General features: G+C 45.3%; 1 protein-coding gene across 2 annotated transcripts in view; it reads right to left on the minus strand.

Moving 5' to 3' along the window:
- Pappa (pappalysin 1) overlaps positions 1-23305 on the minus strand; it is a 236695-nt gene that overhangs the window by 38882 nt on the left and 174508 nt on the right. For both annotated transcript variants that reach the window (XM_087183298.1, XM_021262175.2), the window contains 4 exons: positions 18080-18248; positions 15531-15714; positions 8362-8572; positions 7328-7499 (listed from right to left, as the gene is read on the minus strand). In XM_087183298.1, the coding sequence (XP_087039424.1) occupies positions 7328-7499; positions 8362-8572; positions 15531-15714; positions 18080-18248 (736 nt within the window). The remainder of the gene's footprint in view (positions 1-7327; positions 7500-8361; positions 8573-15530; positions 15715-18079; positions 18249-23305) is intronic.

Here is a 23305-nt window from a genome sequence, read left to right on the forward strand (position 1 = left end):
CAGCCCTTTCTAAGCTCCAAGGTCCCAGTGGGAGGTCCTCCTCTGTAGGTGTTTTAGAACTGCCACTGAATTCAAGAACTCTTCCTTAGGGCCCCTTCTGTGTCCAGCTCTGTGGGGCACAGGGGCCAAACATCTGATCCAGTGAAGTGGAAGGAAAGGCAGGCGTAGGCCTAGCCATCCCCATCAATACACCTGTGCGCAGTGACACCAGGCCAAGCTGGGCCGATGCTGTGAGTCTTGGATCAATGGTTGTGAAGGCTCAACCTGGGAAGACCTCTTAGAGGAAGTGATATTTGGAAAAAAAGTTTTCAGGAGATGAGAGAATCACAGGCACAAAAGGAGCACAAGGGCATTCCTGTAAGCTGGAAGGTTGTACGAAAACAGAACAGTGAGCAGTGGAGAGACTTCTATGGCTTAAGGGAAGAAGAAAAGCAGATGGCAAATCGGATGAGGTATGAGGTCTTGGGTGCTACCCTAAGGAGTCTGGAATGTACCCCAAAGAAAGAGAGAGCCTGGAAGTTCTCAGAGCAGGGTCCATCTTCTGGAAGCTCTCAGAACAAGCCACACCTGCTATCCTTCTTTGAGGCTTAGAGTCAGATGAGAAACTCAACATAAACCCAAAGAGCTGACTGTGCTCCTCCAGCATGAAATTCTGTGCAGTGGTTCCCTCTCACCTTCAGCTTCCATTCAGATTCCTGCACCCACTCCTGAGCCTTTCCTCTGCCTCGCTTCCCACTCACTGCTCTCCACAACACTGCCACCAACCCCGAACTTTGGTTTCCACTTCCTACAGTTTTGAGGGCACTATCTGGCATGATCCTTCCTGGCCCAATTCTGCACAGTGCACCATCTCCACATCTTTGGTGCTATGTCTTTGTTACCATCATTCCCCACTAGTCATGAGCTCCTTCAGGCCCAGCACAGCACTCCATTCACCTCTGTGTCCTCGGGACCTTCCATGGTACCTGGGCATTCAGTCCATTCACTCATCACTCCACAGCTAGTCTTGTTCATTAAAGTACTGGTTGTTTAACCAAAGATGGGATGAGTAGGTGGAAAGCGATGGAATTAATTTGTAATACATAATAATGGATGCATAGTCAAGGAAGTAAATTTATAAGAAAGTAAGTGAAGAAATGAATAAAAAAGGGAATAAATGATGAGTGTGTGTTTGAAGAAATGAATAAACTCTTTCAAAGGGCTGATGTAGGCTGGGGCTGCCCTGTCTGGGAAAACAGCTGCAAGGAGACAGGATTCAGAAGGACAAGGGGCCCCTCTCTGGGTCTCTCCTCCACTAGCTGCAGGAGGTGTGACTGCCGGAGAAGCCTCCCTGGCCATGGGAGAAGGTGGCCCATAATGAGCATGCAGCTGTGGGTGACTTGCAGAGTGACGCTCAGCAGTTCTGTGTGGGCTCCTGGCAAATTTATGGAGCTTCATGGGGCTTTAGAGAACCCAGACTCTCCCTGTCGGAGCCCCAGGCTCTAGGCCCCATGATTCTGCTGGGCCCTCGGGGGAGTAGGAAATTGACCCCAATTTCCTGGAGCCTTGGCCTGGGCTGATGATGCATTTGGCCTCCAGCCTCTGAAGGGCTGCAGACCTCAGCACTACGTGGGCCAGAGCTGGCTGGAGAGCTGGGTTTGCAGCAGAGAATGTATTTGAGCTCACTGGAATCTGCTCAGGGAGTTTCAAATGGGGGAGGCCTCACCACAGAAGGTGGGAGCATAAGGTACTGGTCCTGCTGCCTCCACTTTCTCCCTCTCCTGCCTGGCTCATCTGGCCCTTTTCTGCTGTTAAATCTACCTTAACAAAAATAAGGTGGGTCCGCTCTGCCTAAAAGCCTTAGCCTGCCAGGACTTCAGGGCTCCCATGATGGGACCCAGAGGACATTTCCAGCCCCACCTCCTGACCTCAGAGCTCCTTCCTCCAGGCGAACCACCTGCCTCCCGAGTGCACGTCTCTTTCTTGCCTGCCTCCTCACCTTTGCGTGCACTGACTCTGGAGCCTCTCTGGATGCTCAGAGCCTCCTTTGGAGCTCCACCTGGGTGCCCTCAGCATTTGCCCCAACCTGGTGCAGACGGGAAATGACCTTGCCTAGTGGCTGACTGAGTCAAGTTGACCACAGAAGATCTGATGATTTTGAGGCTCTGTTCTGAGAGGAACAGAGACCTGTTTTGTGGGTGCTGGGGAACTGAACCAAGTCCGTGTGTCTGGCTCAAAAGACACAATAGGTAAAATCTCTCACAAAAGGGCTGAACATCCTTTGCCAAAGCAGTTTGCCTCTGTGTGCCTTTGAGTCCGTCAGAAGTCACATACTGTTTAACTTCCTGCCTCTTTACCCACATAGAGATCTGGATTGTCAAATACTTATGAAATACCTAGTGTCCTGAGAATCATTTTAACACTCTGAACTAAAATCATGCTCTTTTTACAAACTGGGAAGCTGAGAGTCAGCGAGGAAGTGGAAAGGTGAGTGTGTGCATGGTGCAGTGCAGTGGTGAAGGGCATGGGCTGCAGTGAAACTGCTTCAGTTCAAAGGTCCGCACACACCCTCCCAGGTATGTGAACTTGGGAAGGTTCCTTCACTTCTCTGTGCCTCAGTTTCTCTGACTGCTGAGAGAGCCCAGAATCTTCTACATAAAGGAGGTATCTAGAGGTTAAGAGACCATTTATGTTAAGTGTTTGAATACACACACACACACACACACACACACACACACCCTCGGCTGAGTGTCCACCGAGGCTCAGAACACTCTGCCGCACTGTCTCAAAGGAACAGGGCCTGCAGAATCCAGCCAACATCAGTGCACTTCTGAAAGGACGAGAACCCAAAGAAGAAAGCAGCACCACCATGTCCCTATGAAAGGCCAATGTCAGAATCTCTTCTCGTGACACTGAGCCTCTGTGCCTTCAGCACGATGGAGGAAAGCAAGTGGGGGGAAGGGAGAGAGAAGGAGATCGAGACCCTTCCTAGGTAGAAATGAAAGTCAACACAATAGGGCATGTGGTGGTGGCACCAGGGCCAGCAAGAACCAGGCAGTGGGTAGCAGGAGACTAGGAGTTCAGCTTCGGAGGCAGCCTGACCTAATAACAGGAGTGTCCATCCCTCACTTCCTGGTTTTGTAACATGGAGCACAGCACTTCCCTCACTGAAACTGCACTCCCTGGTCTGTAAAGCAGGACAGCCATGCTGTGGAGCAGAAATGAAGCCATGGGCAGTAAGTGTGGTGCTCCGAGACTGGCTCTCAGTAAGCACCCACTGAACCGCAGCTGCTGTCAGTCTGCCTCTCTTCTGGGTCAGTGTCCTCACAGGTGTTTGCTTCCTCAAGGCAATGCAGCCTCAGCACTGAAAATGGGCACAAAATGTAGCCTGTGCTGTGACTTGGTGTGGACACTTGGCTTAGGACCTGGCTTTCTCCATAACTCATGGGACCCAGAGTGAGTCCCTGTCCTTTCTGAGCTTCAGTGGCCCTATGTATAAACTGAGTGGGTGGCAGCAGGGGCCTCTGAGGTAATGCCAAGCTCTACGGGTGCTGGCTCTGTGATTTTTCTGCCTTCCTCTAGGAAGCCTTCCTCAGGGTGCACAGTGCACATTTATCAAGCCTGGAATGAGGTGCTGCCCCTGCCTCGCAGACACTGTCCCTATGACAGCTATGCCACATCCACAGCAGAGCCCACGCAGGCAAGGGCCAGCGCCACACCACTAGTGACAGGAGGGCTCTCGCAGCCACCCTCTGTGACTCGTGCAGCCAAAGGTATGAGTCGCTGATTCTGCACCCACCCTTCTCCTTTGGCTCCAACAAGTTGCTGCCACCCAGTACTAGGTGCAGTTCTTGGTCTATGAAGCATGGACAGCCTTTGCCCTTCCCTGCTGCAGACATCTCTGCAGGCCCTGTGCCCAGCCCAAAGCTGGCTGCTCCCCTAATCACCTGCAAAGCCCCCATGGTGCTGCTCACTGGGGGCTGGCCCTGAGTTATCGCTTCAAACAGCTCAGGAGTGTCTGAGCTCAGCTTCCTGCTGACTCCCTGCCTGCCCTTTGCCAGCAGCCTGGCCTGGAAACTTTAGGGGCAGTAGGAAGAGCAGGGGTGGGGAGTCTGAGCCCTGTCTCCCAACTCAGAACCAACTTGAGTGTCAGTACTGAGCCTCCTCCAGCCTTTCATCTGCATCTGTAGAATGGAGATATTGTTTCTTTTTTAAGGACTTATTATGAGTTGAGAAAATGAGAGAAAGTCTGCAATACAAGCTTGGTGCTCATAAAAACACTCAAAATGGGGGGTTATTATTATCGTTCACCATCTTGGTTTAAAAGGACAAGGGCACCATAAATGCTAGACCTGAATTGTCAAATACTCTAAGTATAAGTGTAACTATTTACACTGACATTTGATTCAGTGAATCAAATGCTATTTAATATTTAGTTGCTGGGTCACCATAACCATGTTTCCAGTGCTCTGTGGCCATAGAGCACAGCACAGATATGGAATTCTTTCATGAGAGCAGAAATCTCTACTGGGCAGCACTGGTCTAGAGAAACTAGAGGGGCACTTATTCTATAGGTTTAACTGAACAAGAGACCAGGTCTCCCTCCCACTCATACGGGTCTCCCCACACCACTTCCTGCCTTTGTGCAAGGCAAGTGCCCCTTCTCCAGATTTCTGGAGCTAGCCAGCAGAGGGCTAGCTTTCAACCGGTGGCCCTCGTTTCTCTGCACTTTGGGAGCCCACTCGGAGCATCAGGGATTTCCTCCACTGGAATGACTATAAAAGCAGGCTAGTTCATGTATGCCTTCCCCAGGCTGCCATGTTTGGTGGCATAGATTGCATCCTGCTCAACTCCAGCCTTATTTCCATCACTTCATTTAATTCTCACAAATAAACTATGAGGAAAGTAGTATTATTTGTCCCCCTATTTGATATACAAGGAAACTATAGCTTAAAGATTTAAGTAATTTGTCCTCCAGCTACTAAGTGGTGAAGCCAGGATTTGAACCCAGCCTCCGGATCCAGCATTATACTACCTCCCGTGAAATGAGGGAAGTGGAGATTTTACTTATTAATTAGCTTTTAGTGGCAGTAGGAGGGAGTATACAAGTCTCCCCTACAACAAACTCGGTCTTTTCTGCCAGGATCTGGATCTTGTTTGGAAAACAAAGAGAATTCCCACTCCTTACAAGCTGTTTGCCTCAAGATGCTCTGGGCCCTATGGCCCTGCCGTGTTTACAGGCAGGAAGAGGGGATCTGAGGTGAGTACTAGCTTTGGCTCTCAGGGCCCTGGTCTGAGGGTAGAGGAAATTCACTTTCAGTACAAACTAGAAACGTCGATTGTGTTAGGAGCCTGCTTGGCACACTCGCCCTCATTCTTTCAGCCGACAAGCAATACTCTGCTTCTCCAGCTCCAGCCTCAGCGCCCGCTGCCAAACAGAGCTGCTTGAGTGGTCTGATAAATTTACATTTTCCTCTCCTTTAAATACAAACTGGCCATGGAAGTTCCTTGGCAGGCCCCAGGCAGACTGGGTTTCAGTTTGATAGCATGACCACGGCCAGAAGATTAGTTGGCTCAGCAGTTTGTAGAACTGTTAGCAACAGTTTTATGTAAGGCAGGGAGAGGAAAGCTGACCAGCCTGGAAGACATCACGGTCATCTCTGGCCTTTGCTTGTTCCGGCCCAGGCTCCTATGCCCTGGCAGTTACCCAGGAGTGTGCACCAGTACCCATGAGTGTCCCCAGGAGCCTGCATGTGCACAGCCAAGGATTTTCAGACAGAGCCTACTGGGCTCCGCCTGTGCACTCTTGGGGGCCACTGGGTGCTGACTCAGACTGAGGTGATGCCACCGTGCCACCCTGAGTGCAGAGGAATCTCTGGACTGTTGGTTTTCTCATCTGGAAAGTGAGAAAACTGGCCTTGATGTTCACCGCAGCCCTTTCTCAAGACCTTAATCCAGCTGCCACTTCCTGAGGACCTACTAAGTGCTGGGCACTCTCCAAAATGCTGACAGCATCCAACTGACTGAAAACTCAGTGAAGTATGGCACAGCCTGGTGTGGGGCGGTGAAAGGGTGAGATGATGGCTAGATCATGTGGCCAGTGCTGTGAAGTGGGGAATCCCAAGGAGGGATGCAGGGGGAGAGATGATTAGAAAGCAGCGGAAGGGCACCCCACAGGTCTGCGTATGGAGCACAGTGAAGGGTCAGGCACCTGGAAGAAGTGAGAGGACTAGTTAAGACAAAGGACGCAGGGAGGAGGGGATCAGCCTCACTGGGGATGGCCAAGGGTCTAGAACCTGCCCAAGGGACAGGGAGACTCTGCATTCTGAAGGGACGTAAGGAAAAGCACTGCCACGATCAGAAGGGAGACATGCTGGAAGTTCATGGTGGCTCAGGAAAGGGATAATGGTGGCTTGGGGTTAGGGTGGTGGCACTGGGGACAGACGGGAACAGCTTTAGACGTTTTGAAGAGAAATGGTAATGGCTTAGATGTGAGGAAAGGGCGAAGAAGGAGTTGAGGATGGTGGGCTAGCAGCCCCTGGCATTTGGAGAGTCACACTAAATGACAAAGACAGTCAAGGCTGGTTGAAGGTGAAATCTGTGCTGGGGCTTAGCTGGCTGCCATCTGGCCTCACCTGGATGAGGATCTTTTGCATCTTTGGGTTATCAACTCGAAATGATGGCTCCTCTTGCCTTTTATTTTCCTTTCCAATTCTTGATTCCTTACCCATTCTATGGGGTGGTGAATTCTAGATGTGGGGATTTAGAAAAATTCATGGACAGAACTCCTCAGCAGAAGCAGCCAGGACCTTCTCTCAATTACATGTGGCTGGAGATAAAATTCAAACCCTCTCAGCTCCTCCTGACCTTCCTTTCTTCCATGGTGTACTCAAAGCTGTACTTCTCATCTAAATATGGGCACTTTCTCTCTATGCTTCAGGGCCCAACTGATGTCTAAAGATAGTGGTTGTCTTATGACCTTAAATATTTCAAGGACCAATGTGGGTGGTGATAGTGATAGAAAACTGGAAATAAAAAAACCCTAGTCAGAGTGGCTTAACTGACTAATTTCACATACTGAGAATCCATGTATAATTTCCTGTGTAAGCTTCCAATGCTGAAACATGCTTAAAATTTAAGATCTCTGAGCAATTAAAACATGATATTGTAGGGAGAGAAATGAAGCTCAGGGAAATTGCAAAGGAAGCTAATTAGTGATGTTGTCATTATGCAACCCAGGCCTAGGTAGACAGCAGGCTGGAGAAATGGTTGTTATGGTGTAGTCTGGTCTTCAGTGAGCACAGAGGTGAAGGACAAGGGTATTGATCTTAGGCTCAAGGAGGCTTACCTGGGAGGTGTCACTGTCCTCACACTTGATCCTACACTCGCTGTTAAACTGGAAACCATTAGTGCACTGGTAAAGCCCATGGAACTTGGGTGGAGGTGGGTCACAGGTCACAGGAACACAAGCTGCCTCCTGCCAGCTGCCATCCTGGGTACACTGAGTCTTGAAGGCCCGTCTTCAAGAAAGAGATGAGAGAAGAGACAGCTCACAACCAAATGGTCAGATGCATACCCTCCCGACATACTACTGGGCTGCCTCACTGTTGTCTTCCTATTCTTGATTCCCTTCTTGTTGCAACAGGTGGTGGTGGGGTGTGTAGGGATTAGGGGGAAAGCATTCATGCAACTCCTTCCCCAGAGGCAGACAGGAAGATAAGACTCTCTCAGTAACATGTGGGTTGAGATGAAACTCAGGCCCCACCAACAATTTGACCTCCCCCTTCCTTCTGGAGTGTTTGGATGGGTGCTGGCTCAATGATGGTAGGAATACCTACAATGTATAAAACTACTATGCACAAAGATTTTTTCAGTACTGAGGACTGGGGTCTTCACACTGAACACATTCACAGTCCTTTTTAATTTTTATTTTGAGACAAGGCCTTGCCAAACCTCCAAGTTGCCCAAGCTGGGCTGGAACTTATGGTCCTTCTGCCTCAGCCTCCCAGAATGCTGGGATTATAGGCATGCGCCACCAGGGTGGCTTGTACAAGGCATCTTTATAACCACTTTGCACATGTATCCTCACTGATTCTTCACAACAACCTGATGTGGAAATTGTTCTTATCATCTTCATTTGGCTGCTGAAAAATCCCGGAGAACTGAAGTCACCCGTCTGAGATCACACAGGCAGGTGGCAGCCAAGACAGAACTTTAAGTTAGTTCTGTTTGATGCAAACCTAAAGTCATGTGTGCTTCCCACAAAACAGGATGGGATGACTGGGTGGTCAGCAAGGCAATGAGTGTTTCCGTCCAAAGAGGCAGTCAGATCTGACTGTGTCCCTTCCCGGAGCTCGTGAGTTTGCTCCCAGCCCCACTTACTTCTTTGACTTCCGAGAGGAGCCAGGCACATGGTATCCGGGTTTACACTTGTACTTGCAGAAGGAGCCCACCTTGTGCTTGTTCTCACGGCACCGGGCTGTCTGGAGGTCTGCATTCGGTACCGGGGGTGGGGCGAGACACATGAGCTCACACAGAGACTCTGGGAAGGACCACAGCCCGTCTTCCATACAGATCAGGAGGCTGTTGTTGCCTGAGAGACAAAAATGGCAGGGTTGTGAAACGAGGGAGCCCCTGACAAACGAACACATAGGTTTTAGCTGACTTGACCACCAAGAGACTCTCCCAGGTGGAACTCCAGCTCCTTCCACTTTTATAACTGAGGATCATAGGGTGCTCCAGAAAGCACAGAAAAAAAGGAGGCACAAACTGAGGAATGAACTGCCCCATGCCTACAATGAACTAAAATCCAAGCTTCTGTTATGGCTGAAATCCAAAATAGTGCCCAAAAGGCTCATTGTTTTAAAGGCTTGGTTGCTAATGGACTTTTGGGAAATGTTTGGATCATGAAGGCTCTGACTTTTCTGTGAATTACTTCACCGATTAGATTACACTTCGTGTTCTATTTGGAGGTGATGGAAACAGGAGGGGAGCCTAGTTGAAGGGAATGGGTCCCCAGCCCCTTCTTCCCTGGTTTTTCCCCTTTCTCTCTGGATCCTGGCTGTCAGATGATGAGCAGCTTTTCTGCACCAGGCTCTCCAACCATATTTCTGCTTTACCAAGGAACCAAAAACAATGGAGCTAGCCAACCATGGACTTAAACCTTTGAAACCATGAACCCAAATAAATCATCCCTCCTTTAAACTGTTTATGTCATGTATTTTGTTGCAGCAATGGTAAGCTGCTTAAGACAGCTTCTCAACCTCTTATTCTGCTCAGAAAAGAGATCCTCACGATCCTTCCATCCATCCTCCTTGCCAAGAGATGAAGGGACTTTTCTTCTGATAGCTGGCAGCATAAGCAACACCTATCAGAATCTACTACAATTCTGAAATCAATGTGCTGTGTGACCTTAACCAGGCATGTCCTCTTGACTGGACCCTTGTATCTGTTCTGGGCCCATCCATACCTGGAAGTGACAGACAGCATCATGTTATCAGGAGGCTGGATTTTCTGTTGAGGCCCCAGTGGTCAGAGAAGCTCTGCCAAAGAAGCCAAGAAAGCAGCACTACCCTGAAGCTCATGCCAGCTCGGACAGAGTGCTGATTGCTATCGGGACACTGGCCTGATGGGGAATATTAAAAATAAAAGTAAAACACACCAGTAAGGCTTTTCCCTGCCAGCTCATATATTATCGAGGCACAGCTTGCCCAAAACTCCCCAAGACAATTAGAGCAGGACCTGAGATGAGTATTTCTCTACTGAAATCTCCTCTTCCCTGGTTAGAACAGAATGGTGTTGATAGCCAGAGCTCTGGGACTTGAAGGTTGGAGCAATCCAGTGATGAGGAAACCAACATTTATTGAGCAGGTACTACGTTCTGAGTGCTTCTGATAAACAATCTCATTTGTTCTACAATAAACAATGTCCCTTGTATGACATTACACATTTAGAAATAGGGACTCAGAGAATAAGAAGACTTTACCAAGTTCTTATAGCTTGTCTTATAGCAAGAAAAAAAAACCCCTCACCTTCAAAACCAATTTTGTCGAACCACAGAGATGGTTGTTTTTAATGGAAAGTTGGCTATATATGCTTAGCAGAGCTCTTATTTTCTGGAAGAGCCAACTTCAACTTTCCCATTCTCGGAAAGAAAACAATTGCTCCTGACTTTCATATGTTGAGAAGATTAAATGCAGTAACATTTATTTTAAAAAGGCCCATAAAAGTGCTGTCAATGTTCTTGTTTGCTTAACTTGTTCCCTTCTTCCTTCTCTCCTTTCCTCTTAACACTTTTATATGTTGGGGGCAAAGGATCAAACAAAACAAAATAAAACAAAACGAGAATAACCCTGCCCTCTTGGTGCTTATAATCTAGCTATATAAAGAAAAACACAATAAACTATCCTAAAAACTAAATTATAGTCTTTAGTGTGTTAGTAGGTGGCAAGTACTAAAAACAGAAATAAAGAAAGCAAAAGCAAAAAAACCCCAAGTACTTTGCAATTTCATATAAGCTCTGCTGCTTCTATTCATTTACTCCTATTTTCTCCCTTAACAGTGTGGTACATCCGGGTAGCCCAAGACAAGTTAATGTCTGTAAACCTCATAGAAAATATCACACTGATAAAGTGTAATATTGCCAGCTATAGACATTTTCACATGTAAAACAAGTAAAGGGTGTGGAAAGGCAATTCACACAAACACAGAGGCATCCAGAACCTTAGGGACTACAAACTTCTGTTTTTCATTTCTTTGGGAACTGAGGTGGTCAGTGTTTTGGGGTGCCCAGGTATAACTTAAGCTTACTGGGAAGGGGAGCTATAAAAGATATAAGGAGTACACCTTCTTCAAATCACTCAGGAGGGATAAAATATCTGTAGAGAAAGAGTGTTTGGGATCTTAAGTACACTTTATCATCTAGCAAATTGTGAATTGTGGCGTGAAACTCATAGTTCTCATGTGACAAGACTATGTAAAAATTGCAGAATGTTAATCAAGAGATAAAATGTAAACTAAAAACATATTCTGGAGGAAAGTAATTAGGAGTCCACAGTGTCAAAAGAAGAGCCATGCTAAAGGAGGTATTGGTGATTCAGGACCATGGATATGTCCTCTACCTCCACAACAACTCTAAAAATGCAGGCAATGAACTGTGCAGAATCAAAATTTCTATGCCTCAGCTCTAGCCGCTACTTGCACACACCAAGTGGCTTTGAAGAAAGCAAGTAAGGTAGATGCAGACCTCTGCCTTTTCCTTTTGTCCTTGGCATTGACCTCCGTATGTTCAAGGATGCTTACTGCACTGACACTTTTTGTTCTGGTCATGGATGCATGCTCTGTCCACAAAAGGGGCAAGTTCAAAGCACCAAGAAGTTAGGTACTGCAAGCAACACTAAAGCAGCAATGGACTTGGTAGATTCACACACAAACTGCAGAGTTCTGATCACTCAAGCATGTGCTACTCTGTCTCCTAGCAGAATGCAAGAATGGTGATACTGGAAATTAGGTTTCTATGAGCTTCCTTCATCTACTCATCTTTTGAGCCAGGGAAATAAATCTTTCTCAGCCTGTCTAGCTGATTTTAGTTTTGAAAGCACATTTCTATGGTCCTGGAATCACAAGGAATTAAAAATTTCATATGAGTTGGGCTTGACATCCTCAGAAAGCATATCACATGTCCAATAATCAATCAAACTGCACTTTGATTATTTAATTTTCTTTTTTCCCCTACATGTATGCATGGAATTCTATCACGGTTTGTCTGTAATTGAATCCATGGAATAGACCAAGGAAGAATTACTAGTGCCATCTTCATGATCCTTCTATTAACCCAATTGCAATTTATGATTAACCCTATTTTGTAAGTGACCCTGGAGGGCCAAATTACTGGTTCTTTAATCTAGAGTTGAGGCTCAGTCCAGGTATATCTGACTTTAAATGAAACTTTTAGTCTACTCTCTGGGTTCTACCCCTGAGCATGAGCAAGGAAGAACTACTATTTACAGAAAATTTAATGGAACCAATAATTTAAACCAGTAGAGGTTCATGAAATCAAGGACTATCCACACAGTAGGATTTCACTATCCTCTCCCTCTTCCCTCTGTCCAGAATGAGGTCCCTCACTTCCAAACTTTTTTACTAGGGGATCCTATTTATTGTTCCAAATGCTAGGCACAAAGCAAAGAGAATGATCTACAAAGTAGTCATTTTTAGGGATAATTGATGAGGGCTCCTTCCTAAAAAAGGGAAGAGAGTCTGGTAAAGTTGGACACTGCTCTCCAGGGAGGGACAGACAAATGCAAGTGGAAAACACAAGTTACACTATTTCACCCAAGGCAAAAGGGTTAAATGCGGAGCACTGCAGGGTGTGATCACTCTCCACATCCACCCAGCTCTTATCTCTTCTTCGGTAGGCCTTAAGAAATCTGAAAGGGCTCAGCAGGAATTGGTGTTTTCTGGAAAGTGGTGAACAGACGGAGTTTCAAATCTAAGATTAAAAGGAGAAAGCTGATATAGGAAAGGGGAAAACCTCTTTAAAAGATCTTTGTAGAATCTGGACATCCTTACTTTAAAAGCTACACTCCCTGTAAATATTAAATGCACACAACATAGTTGAGCTGAGTCGGGGTTAACTAGGTGATGTAAGTGATGTATTTTTAGCCATTTGATTAAACATTTGTGGTTTTGATTTTCAAATTGTCCTTTTTTGAGTTTGAGATGACTTTTCCCCTCATCCATATTTGTAGATTCTTCCCATGTTCATTTGATAAAGAACCTAGGCAGAAGTAACTTTAAGATGATGAATTCACAGAATATTTTGCCCAAATCTTGAAGACAGGTTGGAATTTAAATTATATTCCAGGATGGTTGAGAAAGCTGAGAAAAATTTACCTGTAATGTAATGGTCGGGTGAGTTTGTGCTGCTTGTGTAAAGCTAGTTTCCCAGGGACTACACTCAATAGTTTATCCTACCTGGTACCAGATCTTCTGAAGGCATCGACCTTGTAGCCTGAGAAAAAAATGGCAGATGTACCATGTCTCCATATTTTCAGTCTCAAGAACCCCTCAGGACAAATAGGTAAAGAGTTGGGAGATCAACCATTGCTTAGGTCTTTTTTTTTCTTTTTTCTTTTTTTGGTACTGGGGATCAAACTTGGGTCCCTGTGCTTGTGGGTCAGGTGGCGGAACCACTGAGCTAAATCCCCTGCCCTAGGTCTTTATGGGAAGCTTTTTGAAGAAAATGAGCATGTAGTAAGCACTTTCACTTAGCTCTGAGATTTTATATATACCATCTTTTTTAATCCTTAAACTGAACCTTCAACATGAACAACCATAAGCCTATTTTATAAGTGAGGATATGAAGCCTCATAAATCTGTAATTGTTCATCTAAGACCAAAACTTTGGAAAGGGATTAGATTAGAAACTTTGGCTTTCTAATTCTAGAGCTATTGCTTCTTCTGTTTAATCCATGCTGCAAAAAGAAGGGGAAAATGGGAGGAAGGAGGAAAAAGAAGTAAACCAAATAATGGAGAGAAAATTGTTTTGATCATCTGTTTGCCCCCAGCTTTGATAAAGGAGGCAAGTGAAGTAACACTTATAAGCTCAAGAGAGAAGTGGTAGCACCCGTGCCTAGTCCTTGCTGCATGAAAACCCAGTCAGAAGCCTCAGAACAGAAATCTGTATACCAGAGGATGCAGATACCTGAGCTGCAGGGATGGCAGCTGGCTCTAGAGGGTCTGTGTGGCAACGAAAAAGATACTTCCAGTATTCTCAGTGCCATAGCAACTCTCAAGGTGATGATCCTCCTGAGGCTTCATTTGTATAGTAAGGTCCCCTTCCCTCAACCATAGTCAGGAGAGAAGCAATGGCAACAAGGGCCTGCATCACTTTGAATAAGAGTTATTATTGGCCACAATAAAAGCTATCATAATCAATGCTAATTTAAACACCTCCTTTTCCCAAGGGCCTCTGATTGAGAGAAGTGTGATTTCTTAGTCTGGAGTTATTAATACATTCTGTATCCCATTGGCAAATGGGGCCAAGCAGTGAGCTTGGATGGCTTGAAAGTTGGAGGCTTTCCAATTTGCACTGCTTTCTTCCCCTCTCTCTGACCTACATCTTCGTAACAGCTCAAATGAAATGTCTATGACTTTTTTATTCAAATCTTATTGGGTTAAAAAGGAGAGAAGCTATAGAATGTGTCCCAGATGCACTTCCTGCCTTTCTTTTGGGGCAATTTAGTAAGATTAATGGGTCTTTGCCTCATTTCTTAAAAGAAACATGTCCTGTGGTATTTATTTCGTCAATACATCCAGCCATCTAGCCGATACATTTTGTTGAGTCTTAGTGGATGCCAGGCCTGTATTCCCGGGCTCATCGATAACAGCATGGAAAGACATTAGACACAGCCACTGCCCTCAAGGTCCTCATGTTCGTATGAGCTTCCGAATATTTGAGAGTCGTGTGTTTCTTTAAGAATGTAGTGAAATATCAATGCCCTCTAGCATCAAAATGCCTGGAAGTTAGGCACGCGCAATAGTACATCTAAGTGTAAAGGAATACACCGACTTCCCCCAAGGCTCCCCACATCTCACAGATGGTCTCTCATGTTCACTGTATCATGATGGACCCCAAAGTGCAACCTTATACTCAGATGAGTATTACTGTAGGTATCTGGATCTGGTATTTTCTTCGCTAAATCACATGAAGGGGAGGGTCCTAATACCTCCCAAATCAGGTAGTACGAAAATCCTATATGTGGTGAAGTAGAAGCCAGAAGCACTCATCCTGAAAGTGCCACTAACTCGAGTGATTTTGTACAAGTTCTTTCCCCTTCTCCTGCTGGACACTGGCTTCTCAATATTTCTAGCTATTCTTGATGAGCTCCCAGAGCTCTTTTAGTGCTGGTTTTCTAGGACCTCCAGGTGAATCTCTCTAGTTTCCAAAATGTAGTCTTTTGCCAGTATGTCAGAGTTTCTTATTCCCCTCCATACCCCTAGTGCCCAGTCCAATGAAGACCCCAGGAGCTTCCTGTCCATACCTGCACCTCTCTCCCCTGCACCCCCTTCTTTTAGAGTAACACTGGGCACTGCAGAAAGATGAATCTGTGCTAAAACATGGCCCCATCCACCACAAATACAGCAGCCTTGGGCAGACTCTTTAAATTTCAAGGTTCAGTTTTCTCCTCTGCAAAATGGAAATATGAATGTCATTGACCTCATATGACTTACTGGGTCCTAATTATGCAGAGTGAATTAGTTGCATCAGTATCAAATGTAGCTTTTTCTACTCTCTCTGTCCCCTTACACCACCCTCTGCAAAATGTTCAGTCTTGAAACATATTTAACTGACACTTTTATCCACATATATTTCCTTAGCTGCACAATGGGGGCCATTTATATAAACATAATTGGTAGGAAACAAATCAAGAACACAGATAGAACTTGGTCCAACCTTCAGGGTTTGAGACCCAGAAGGAGGCCTGAAAGCAGCCTCTAGGTTTCCCACAGACAAAGAGAGGCCAAGCCGAGGCAAAGACTCATGATACCTTTCAACTGTGCGGGGTGACGGCACTGAAAGGAACACTTGCTGCCAAAGGTGGTGCCCTCCAGACAGGAGAAGGAAGCAGCATAGACGTGATGGTGGTCGGGGACACCACAGTCCACCGGCTCACATGCCACCTGCTTATTCCACTTGCCCTCTGTGCAGGTCACTGTGACACTGGGTCCAGTCTGAAAAGCAGAGATAGGTACAGTAAGGGATGGCAGACCAGAACCAAGATGGGAGAAAATACACTTCTTCCACATGTGACATATCAGTCTTGTCTAGACATCAGGAGACCAATGCTTAGTGTTTAATTTTAGTTGATTTTTAATAATTTCAACAAGGGAACAAATTAGAAATTTCAGTTCCAAGTTAAAGGTGAAGCTTAGGGACATTGTGTGATAAACACTCACATAAAAGTGTATGTGCAACACGAACCCAAAGACACTGCTCTTATCTGTTCTTTATAGAGTCTCTCAGATCGTTATTTCCACTTTATTGATGAGAGTTCTAGGATTCAGGAACCTTCCTAAGTATGGCAACATCTTTCACAAAACAGACTCTGAGCATGGTTAAATGGGTAGAACACTGGGGGTTGATCTTGGTTATCTTTTATTGGAGGTGGCTGCTAGGAACCTAATGGAGTGTTTGGTACACAGTAGGTATTGCTTTGGGATAAAAGAGACCTGAATATGTGGCTTTTATGTTATCAGACCATGTGCAAGTCCCTTTCTTCACTTGAGCTCTCCTATTTGTAAAATGAATTGACTGAATCTGAGAATTGCTCTATCAGCCACTCCTTATTCTGAGATTTGGTGGCTCAATAGTCAAGAGAAAAAGATATGAAGAAGAAACAAGTCTGGGAAAAATGAAAGAGTTGGCAGAGATATGAACTAAATGCTAGAAGATGGTGGCGCTGTGTAGGTGGAAGGGTGAGGCCATGGTATAGAGCCAAGGGAGAGACAATCACTGGCAGCCCAGAGGCTTCCATTCAAAGAGAAAGCTGCCAAATCCCAGAGTATTGGGGATGCCAAATGTTGATCTGGGATTTTAAAAGCGAAGGACATTTTCCTCTATTAAACATACATCAAAGGGAGTAGAGATCTTTCACTGCCAAAACAGCTTAATTGTTTCTATAGGAGTTCAGACCTGCCATGTCTGACACATGGAGGGAAGTAGGTGTCTAAGATGAGCAAGCCTGGAAGCTCTGTACACCTAGGCATACCCAGTAATAAAGAATGTGCCAGTGTACTTGGAGTGCAGAAGCCAAATCAACTGGCAGAGCCTTGAAAAAGCTACATCCAGCAAGAGAGGTCTGGAATCCCCAAATCCCAGGGCTGGAAGGACCTTTTACTGCCAGTTTGTCTCATTCCCCATTCCCCACCTGAGACTCCAAAGCAACATCTGGCTGAAGCAACATTCTGCCACATCATCAAATCCATTTACTATTGCTCTTCGAAGGCAGGACACATCCCATCTCCCCTGTGCTCCACTGATGAGTTCCTCAGTCTACGTGGGCAGCAGGAAGTACCTTTGAGGATCATGATCTGACCACATTACGTCCTTCAACAAGTCCCCATTGCCCTAATGATAAGCCCCAAATTTCCTGACTAAGATGGCAGAGTCCTGTGCCAGCTGACCCCGCTTGACGCCCTAGCCTCAGGACATGGGTGACTTTAGAAAAAAGTAAAAATTCCATCTGTGGCATGCTCCTTCTCACCAAGGAGGTTCCACATACCATGCCTAACAACGCCAGAGCACTGTCTCTCCCTTCTCCCCTTTGCCTCATTATCTACTTCTCTTTCTCATGTGACCTCTACAACACTTCCCACAAACCCCACTGTGCTTCCACAACACGCTACACTTCCCTCTTACAGTATATATCACTCTGTGAGGTCATTGCTCATGAACTGTCCCTCTCTTCTCTCCACCAGGAACTAAGCTCATTGAGTACAGGACTAGGTCTTCTTAATCATGTCTCTTCCTCTAGGACCTAGAACAGTATCTGATTTGTAATGAACATGCTTTGTAATGAGCGAATGAATGAATGAATGAGCATCTCGTAGACAGAGGGCTCACCTCTACCTGAAGCAACGCATTCAATTATGGTAGAGTTTAATTGTAAGAATTTTATTCTACGTGGTCAGCCCATGCTCTTGCGGAGCTGCAGCTTACACAAAGACACTGATGTGTGTATATCCTGGGAACACACTCTGCATGGGAGCCCTTAAGAGTCTAGATTGATTTCCTGGTTGCTTGATATGATTTTGGTTTTTTTGGGTTTTTTTGGTACCGGGGATCAAACTTGGGACCTTGCACTTGTGAGGCAGGCAGCAGAACCACTGAGCTAAATCCCTGGCCCTGGTTGCTTAATGAAAGAGAGAGAGAGAGAGAGAGAGAGAGAGAGAGAGAGAGAGATACTATGTCTATTATGTGGCAGCAGTATTTTCAGAGCACTATTTTCAGTGCTGGAGACTCTGCAGAGAACATGTTCCACACCCACCAACCTTCCCTGGGCTGGAGGAGGACTCTGTGCACAGCACCTACACACACCTGGCTTTTGATCAGCTCATCATCCCTCTGTATCTGGAGCACGTAGCCCATCTGGCAGCTGACAGTGCATTGGGCGCCGTGGTAGCGGTCGCTGCTGGAGCAATTGAGAGAAGCATTCTCCACGGCCAGCTCTGGGCAGTCAGAGGCCTCACAGGCAAAGTGCACACAGCTGAGAATGGAAGAAATGAGAGGGTAAAAGGATATTGTCTCACAAGACAACTGCACTCCAAGTGGAGGATAAGAAATAAGCCTCTCCAAAATTTCAGGAGGCTGAAACTGGGGAAAGAAAAGGATGTTACGTGGTTTAAAGAAGACTGGAGGCCATGGTTAAAGTTTACCATTAAAAGTACAATTTATGAGGACATATGATCCGGATTCAAATCCTGCCACTTGAAAGCTTTGTATGTGACTAAGATTCCAACCTGGTAGAGCTTCAGTTTTCCAATTTATAAAATGAGAATCATTAGGATTACAGTATATCTTTTTTGCCAGGCACTGGGTTGAAACCTCCTTATATTTTATAAGAGTATTCATTTCTCAGGGTCACGGGAGAATTAAATCAGTTAATTCAGGAAATACACATAGCAAAATTCCTGGTACATACTAAGCACTCAGTGATTGGTAACTAATGTTATAAATACACACATGCCCCATTACCTAGAAGCTGTGTGCCTTCAGGCAACCACGTCGGCTTTCTGAGCTCAGTGTACCTTCAAATACAGCTAACCTCAAAGAGCTATTAGACTCAACCGAAGTGATGGAGGTAGAAGTCTTCCCTAAACTACAAAGCAACTTAGGAACTGTTAATAAAGTTGTACCGAGGTCAGGCCTTGAGTGTTACTGCACCTGCCACTGCCCATTTTTCTTCTAAGCTGAGTCCTGCCCCTTCTTCAAGTTGAAGCTGTATGTCAATTTCTGTGTGAAGTTTTCCCTTGTGTCCTCAGCTGAGCTTTCTCACAAGTACTCTGCCTTCCTCTCTCTAACACAGGTGCCTTACGCTTGATGCAACAAAAACACAGATCCTGGGTGCCCACCAGGTCCTGGAATGGGTGCTAATCCTTAAGGATGCAAACAGAAACCACATGAAACTCCTGTGTTTGGTTCTCTCCTCTTATATTACAGTTATGCAGACACTCGGGAAGATTAGTTACCACTGATCGCTTATTCACATGAGCTCACTGCAGCCTCACGATGACCCTCTGTGCTAAATGTTATTCATTTTACAGTAGGAAACAAGGAGGGCCATTAAGATGAAGTTACTTGGATAAGTCCTTCCCCACATGTGTGACCCAAAAGCCCTCGTTAACCTTGACCCACAGGCCTAGACCACAGCATCCTTGAGGACAGAGAGGTCTGTTTCATCCCAGTGACCGCTACATTGGGAATAAAAAATGCCTTACATACATCTATTGCCAAATGACAAGAGACAAATGAAGGCTCCTAGAACTTGCCTTGAAGTTGAGCTGTTGATTTCTAATCCAGAAAGCGTCTCGGGGACACTTCTCTCTGACTGTCCCCTCTCTGATGCTGTCTGCCCCACACCTCCAGTATGCACACATGGCTACTTTGGCATCCAGAGCCTCTATCTATTGTTTCCCAGTTTTCATCTAGGATAGATTCAAACCAACTTCAGGAGAGTGTTCTGACCTTTTCTTGGTGCCCGCTTCAGGACTGTACACTGACGGTTTTCCTGGGACACGCTTACTCCCCCCGCACACTCTGCCTAATGCTCCAAGTGTACTAAGAAACAAAGTGGGAGAGACAGAGGAGCTAAAAGCCTCCAAGGTGTATCACAAGCAAATTCACTTTCTTAAATGGTCAGACACTCCCCAGTGAGGTTTTCCATCCTTCCTATACATCCTCTCTAGACACAGGACAAATGACAGCAAGTGACACTTATTGGGTGATTCCCATTCTTGCCTTCTCACCTTTCTCCTTGCTCCTGAGCCCTCAGTGCTGCACCACGTGGAGATCTTGAAGAGGCAGTGACTGTGGTGTCAACACAAGGGCTTTGACACCAAACAATGCATCTGCTCACGTTGTGTAAGCACTGAGGGAAGGAGCCACATGGTTCCAATTTAAATAGATTTACTCCACAAGCTGCTACCAGCTCTCAAGCTGCTTCTGACCTGTGCCTTCCAGTTCAGATACTCTTCTTTGCTCCACGCTCCCAGAAGGCTCCAGAACTCCTGTCCTTCAAGGATCCAGATGGAAAGGGGACTTTCTTCTCTGGGCCCTGGAGCCATTAAGGTCAAAACTGTACCCTTTTCCTTGTTCTGTGCATGTGAAAAGTTCTTATTCACAGGAGAATGAAAACTGAAACGCTTTATTTTCTTGAATGGAAAAAGTGCAGTGCTATATGGGTCTGGGACATCTAGGCTCAAGTTCTAGCTCTGTCACTTATCAGTTGTGCAAACTTTGAAATGTACAAAAACATCCTAAGCCTCAGTTTCCTCATCTGTGAAGTGGAAGGATAAAAGAGGTTTATCTCTTGGAACTGTCAACAGGGTGAATTAGTACCCACTTGTTCATCTACTAGACAAAACTTGACAGGGCCTCATTGAGTACCAAATGGCATCGGACAGGACAAGTAAGGTATGTGGCATCCTTGGTTTTTAAGAAGGAACGTCACGTGGCAAGGAGAAGTGAGCCATTTCAGATAGTGATGTATACAATGGAGTGAAATTGTAGAGAGTGATTGTTTTGGGGGAAGAGGCAGGACATGTTCTATAGAAGGATCCATAATCAAGGGACATCTAACCTAGATCTAGATGAAATGGAGGAAGGAGTTGTGTAAAAATTGGGGGTGGAGAGAGTTCCTGGCAGATTAAAGAGCAAGTACAAAGATCAAGAACAAGACAGAGTATTTGTGTTAACAGAATAGAAAGGTCAGTGTGTGAGAAATGCTTTGGAAACTATGAAGCCCCATGAGAAGTTTGTCCCTCTACTCTATCTCTTTCTGCTCTCAAAGGAAAATATGCCCTGGTCACATGAATTATCCGGCCAAAAGGTCCTTCAATCAGATAAGCATGGGAAGCATTAGATTAATGAGACAAATAGCTTCTATATTGCAAGACTTCTCAGGAAGTTCAATATTCTAATGCACATTAAGATGTCCAGAAGAGGCTAAGGTGAAAATTATTCCCCTAACTCTGGAGTCTTTTTTTGAGGGATATTTCTTAGGACTAGTGTCTTCCAGAACACACTTTGGGGAGTGGGGCATTCTTGGTTTTTCAGCACATCTGTCTGCACATGGCTTGCATGTTTGCAAACGGGAAGAAAAGAAGGCAGGAGGCCATATGTGTCAGGCATTGGCCGTTATATTTTATTTACATCACCTTATTTGCAACCACACAATAACTCTTTAAGGTAGTGATATTATTCTTATTTGGCTATGAGTTTTAATGCCCAAGGGCACTCAGCCTGAACAGAATCTTGATGGAGATCTGCCAATGTGTTCCCTAACTCCCCACTCCTTCCTTTGCTATCCTGTTGGTTGAAAAAGGTTGTGTGAACACGATGTCCAAAAATGATAAACATTCCCCCAGCTGGCCCTCCCACATAACTCCCTGCAACAACCCTGTCATTTCTGAAACACAAAAACAAAAACAAGAACAACAAGGCAAAAGAAAAGAATCTGATTTTTTTTTAATGGGGGAAGGGATGATGGATGTTTAATGAGAATAACAAAAGAAGGAAAAAGTAGAAGACTGTGAAGGGAGAAAGATGGCTTTGGATGCATGGGGGAAGAGATACAGATAATTGTATCATCAAATTCTCACACCTGGGCAAAGGTGGAGGCTTGGTGCAGAGCTAAAAAAATACTTCAGTAGTTTTCTTTCATGTATTTATTTACAGATGCAAGTTCCATAGGGAAGTAAAATCTTATGTGACCAACGAATCTCTCACTTGTTGTCCCCCTTGTTAAGCAAAAGGAACACCAACCATGCCTAGCAGGAGATGTCTTGTGTGGTACTAGAGCCAAGATAAAGGCAGAGTTAAATTTGGCCCCGTGACTCATGCTTTAACTCCTGTGGCCTGCTACTTAGCTGCAATTATGCTGTGGGGAAATAAAGCTACTAACAGAAATGTTGTTTGTAAGTCATCCCCGGTTCCTCAGATGGAGGCAACAAAAAAGACAACATGGGCAACACTGATAGAAGGAAAATTTCTTTGGAGATCACATTTTCAGTATCCTTTTGGGAAAAGAGACTGAGAAAGAGCTAGCGTAATAGGACCTCATGTTTTCAGCCAAAATACAAAGCTGCTGGGGCAAGTGATCTGGGAGTCTTCTACAATGGATTTCTGAGAGCCAGCATTGTAGTGTGGTATGTAAGAAATATTTTGAAGAGTAGGAGATGCAAACTCAGTGAACTACAGGGTCCAGGCAGACAAGGTGAACTGGCAAATTGAAAGGTAAGATAAGCTGAGGGTGGGATGTCCATAGCAGCAAGAGTGCTGCTCCAAACCAAGGTAGACTAGTAGGCCCTCTGCTTTCAAATCTTCTGATTTCTTTAAAGAGTTCCATGAAGAATTCTGATTCTTAATAACAATTCTCTTGATTTAAATGTTGGCAATAATTAAAGAAGATAACTAATGAGAAACAAACATAAGATTTTTTTTTGGTTTTTTTGGACACCAGTCTTAAAACCCCTGGTGGAGCGGGAAGAGAAACAATTCCTGTGAGCCGGATTCAAAAGCTGGTTTGTTCCACCCTCAACTTACTGCATGACTGTGGATCTCTCTTCTCTTGCCTTGACCCTGGGTTTCCTTTCAAGTGAGGAATTAGGGAAAATTATGCAGAATTAGGGAATCTTCAGAGTCTCAACTTTCAGGTGTCATGGTTTTATGAAGACAAACAACAGAGTTATATAATGTCAAAGCTCTTTGGAGTGGGGAAAATTGGGCTTTGATAATCTCAATTATTGACAAAGATATGGGGAAATAGGAAACCTGGTGATTAGTGATGGTGGTTAGAATTGAACTGTATTTTAGAGAAGAGTCAGGCACAGTCAAAGACACATATGACCAGGCACAGAAATCCCATCTGCAGAATACACCCCAGACCAGCAATTTCTAACCTATGGTCTGAGAGGCACTGATTCCTTTGTGAGTTGAGGAAGCTGGATGAGGTTGTGGGCAGCAATGTGAAGTCTGTGGTCTTTGGCCATAATCACTTTATTCTGTGTTTGCAATTCCATGTGTAAATTCCTATACAGTCATCTA

Source organism: Heterocephalus glaber, unplaced genomic scaffold, assembly GCF_053883595.1.
Source record: "Heterocephalus glaber isolate CG9 unplaced genomic scaffold, H.glaber_assembly_v1.0 deba00001479, whole genome shotgun sequence".
NCBI classification, from domain to species: Eukaryota; Metazoa; Chordata; class Mammalia; order Rodentia; family Bathyergidae; genus Heterocephalus; species Heterocephalus glaber.